At 47.3% G+C, this 3695-nt stretch overlaps 1 protein-coding gene across 1 annotated transcript; it reads right to left on the bottom strand.

Moving 5' to 3' along the window:
- LOC123110236 (cytochrome P450 71C3-like) lies at positions 1 to 3319 on the bottom strand. The gene is made up of 4 exons (XM_044530714.1): positions 3234 to 3319; positions 2483 to 2912; positions 937 to 1359; positions 1 to 633 (listed from the first exon to the last, which is right to left on the bottom strand). Exons 1-4 carry the CDS (start codon positions 3317 to 3319, stop codon positions 1 to 3), a joined length of 1572 nt encoding a protein of 523 aa, XP_044386649.1.
- Between the last annotated feature and the right edge of the window lie 376 nt (positions 3320 to 3695).

Raw genomic sequence — 3695 nt, 5'->3', positions numbered from 1 at the left:
TTAGGCAATCTTTGGAACAAGGTAGAGTTTCTCATTTCGGCGAAGCATCAGCCCGAACGTCTCAGCCACACTAACCTTTCGACCAGCACCATCTTTCTCACTGGGAACCTCCCAGTCAAAATGGTACATGAGATTTACTAGCATGATCTCCATTGTCGCGAGTGCGAAATTTGCCCCGGGACAAATCCTTCGCCCAGATCCAAATGGCAGGTACTTAAAATCTTGACCCAAGCTGCTAGATTTCTCCTGACCATCTTGTAGGAACCTCTCTGGCATGAAATCCTCTGGCCTCTCCCAAGCTTTTGGGTCTCTCCCGATGGCCCAACCGTTCACAAGGATACGTGTTTTGGCGGGTATGTCGTATCCGTCGATGTTGCAATCAGCGGTGGAGTAGTGTGGGATGAGTAAAGGCCCTGGTGGGTGCAAGCGCAGGGCCTCTTTCATGGTTGCCTTTAGGTAGGGCAGGCTGCTGAGGTCCTCCTCCGTAATCATGTCCAACTTTTTTTCCTTGGACGATGCAAACGTCCTTACCTCGGTTTGTAGTTTCTTCACAACATGTCTGTTGTTGATAAGCTCGGCCATGGCGTATTCCAGCACCAGATAGGATGTTTCTATGGCTGCCTCAAATATGTTCTGGTAAGACCAAAGAAAAGGGTCCGATTTTAATTAGTGTATATATCAAGTACCATGTATATGTATGTATGTATGTGTACTAATATGTAATGATTAGCTATATATGCAAAAACATGGACACTATATATGGATTTTTAGGGGCTATATATAACCTTTAAATCAATCTTTGAATTTACAATGGAAAAACTGTATATAACTTTAGCAATCGGAAAACTATGTAGTATAACTTTTAAATCAACCATGAATTTGCAAATGGAAAAACTATAAGTGAAATAAATAAATGAAAAAGAAACAAGCACGCACCATCAAGAGTGACTTGACATTATCGTCGGTGAGACCGTACTCTTGCTGTAGAGAGAGGAAAACATGGATGAAGTCGGCAGAATTATCTTGCTTCAAGTTTATGTGCTCCTTGATGACCTCTTCCAGCAAGGCGTCCCACTTGTTGAGGTGTCGCTGAACCTTCCAGCAGACCAGCCTGAAGAGGACCTCCGTCAGTGGCCACCTAGGGATGAAGTTCTCAAAGTTGAATCCCACGAGAAGGTCGACGTTAGTCTCGGTCATCTCTCTGAAGAGCGTGTTGCGGCCTTTCTTCCGGTGGGTCGCTCCCAGCACCGAGCGACTTACGACATCGTTGGTGTAGGCGGCCAGGAATTCGCTCATGTCCACTGCTATGGATGGAGCGTTGGTGGCCGCCTCACGGATCTTGTTGACGACGAGGCACACCTGCACTAGTATATTACGTTAAAAGCCAGCCAGCCAGCCAAATGAGTGGAGGTTTTCACTTTCAGTTTTAGAAAAATGTCAGCAACAATTAAAATCACCGAAATTCAATGAATATTAGTGATCTCGTTTGCATTTACCCAGAGCGCTGAAATATTCACTCTCGAGCTAAACCAAATATTTTAACCTTTTCTAAAATATACAGGAAAATATTTGAAAAATCGGAAAGGTGTGGCTACTTCGGGTGTACTACACCCGACTTAGCAAAAAACTAAAAAACCAGTATCAAGCAAGGTCAAAAAATCTAAAACTTTGTGACATCAAACCTTCTCATACGTTTATGGTTCTAGCAAAATTTCATCCAAACCTAACATCTGTCTCGAAGGGCCGTTGGCCGAATTTTATTAGAAAGAAGAAACAGAGTGTGTGTGTGTTACAAACTGGTGGACAGTCTAGGCGGACTAGAACTGAGCAGGCCAGCAAGCCGGATCGGCAGAGGCACACATCGAGCGAAATATCACGCAGCTAAGTCAGTGATACATCCAGCAGCACGCCAGGTAGCCATCTCTTCTCTAACAAGAACAAGGACTCACTCCGCACTACTGGCCGTATGATCGAAGATCCTAGAATTATGCTCCTTACAAACCTGCCAGTGGATGACAAAACTAACATATGAGGAGCTCTCACCAAAAAGAACAAAATCACTGCTCAAACAATGCAGAAAACTTGGACGAGCGAATTTGTTCTTTTTGGTGAAAGTTTCTCCCACGTTAGTTTTGGATGAAATTTTGCAAGAACCCCAAACATATGATAAAGTTTAATGTCATAAATTTTCAGATTTTTTGGATTTGGTTTGACAGGTTTTTTCAAAAAAAAAATGCTTACTCGTGTGTAGTACACCCGAGGAGAGTTGAAAATCCAGTCTCAAGAAAAATTCATATGTTCTACTGAAGTTGCCGAAATATTTTGACCGAACTGAAACCCAGTCGATTTTATTGAAATCTCACTGAAAGTACTCTAAAGCTCTTTTACGGTATGGGCTTTTACGGGATCTACTAGAGATGCTCTAACATCAGGATCGTACAGCTGAAGATTGACGGCTAAGTAGGTAAGTGTAGGTACGTACCTCTTCTTGACGGCCATTTGCCAAGGAGTGCACCTTCTTGGCGCTGAGCAGGTGCGTGTTGACGAGCTTCCTGGTGTGCTGCCAGTACTCGCCCAGTGGAGAGAAGGCGACGTCGGTGGTGTTGTAGCGTAGGATGTGGGAGGCCATGGACCACGGGCGCGACGCGAGGATGTGGTCGTGGGTGCGCATGACGGCCTCGGCGGCGCTGGGCGAGGAGACTATGACGGTAGGCACGGCGCCGGCGCGGAGGAAGAGGAGGCCGTTGTGGCCGTACTTGTCGACCAGGTGCTGGAGGGAGATGTGGGTCTGGGCGTCGATGTGGTGGAGGTAGCCGACGATGGGGAGGCTTCCCGGATGCGAAGGCGGGAGCCGCAGCTTGCGTCCGGTCTTGGTGGAGCTCCTTACCGATGCTAGCAGTAAAAGCAGTAAGGGCATTTTCAATGCAGAGGCGCTTGTTTGGGCGCTTGCATCATTAAAAAAAAGAATTAATCAATAAGCACCGGTGGAGGAGTCCGCCTCTCCAACGCATGAGCGTCAGGTTGAGCGCTTAGCTGATTTTTTAAATGTCGAGCTAGCGCCCGACTAGCGTCAAAACAGATGCATGCAAAAAAAAAAAGGCTCAAGCGCCCGATGTCAGGAGAGGCATCGATGCCAAGGGAAATCCTGGGATTGACCAGGAATCGAACGGAACGGCCGGGAAAGAGACCCTGGCGCCTGGGCTAAGCGCCCGCATTGTAGATGCCCTAAGGGTACTAGGACGAGGAGCAGTGCCGCCGGCGAGGACGTGCCATGGCCGACGGCGAGCTGAAGGTAGTGGTGGGCAGCTTCAAGAGCCATGTATGGCGTCCACAGGTGACCTGGAGCGTCCACAGGTGCCTTGTTCTAGCTAGCTAGCGTGCGGTGCGAACGAACATGCGTAGATTGACTTACGCGCCTACCAACGATCGATGGCCCAAACAAAACAAATGCATGCTCATGTCCACCGCCGTGGATGGAGCGTTTTTTGGACTGATGACACGACACGACACGTCCGTCCGTCCGTACAATGCATGCTGCTGTGCCGTGCCTGTACGTCTACGTCTTTAACTACCGTAAATTTTAAGTTTCCGAAATTCAAGCTTGACCATAAATTTAATTACCGAGATCGACTGCGGCGGGGGCAAAAATTATACCACTCATTTTGTATTTTCAATATGAACTCAGTGGTATAATT

This window comes from Triticum aestivum, chromosome 5B, assembly GCF_018294505.1.
Source record: "Triticum aestivum cultivar Chinese Spring chromosome 5B, IWGSC CS RefSeq v2.1, whole genome shotgun sequence".
Classification (NCBI taxonomy): domain Eukaryota; kingdom Viridiplantae; phylum Streptophyta; class Magnoliopsida; order Poales; family Poaceae; genus Triticum; species Triticum aestivum.
The sequence above is the reverse complement of the archived record's forward strand: the minus strand, read 5'-3'. Positions and strand labels throughout refer to the sequence as shown.

Excerpts from the sequence above, each read along its gene's own strand:
- LOC123110236 (XM_044530714.1), bottom strand. The coding sequence starts at position 3,319 with ATGGCTCTTGAAGCTGCCCACCACTACCTTCAGCTCGCCGTCGGCCAT. Across the intron at positions 1,360-2,482 it reads CAAATGGCCGTCAAGAAGAG|GTGTGCCTCGTCGTCAACAA; the intron begins GTACGTACCTAC and ends ATACTAGTGCAG. Across the intron at positions 634-936 it reads ATGTCAAGTCACTCTTGATG|AACATATTTGAGGCAGCCAT; the intron begins GTGCGTGCTTGT and ends TGGTCTTACCAG.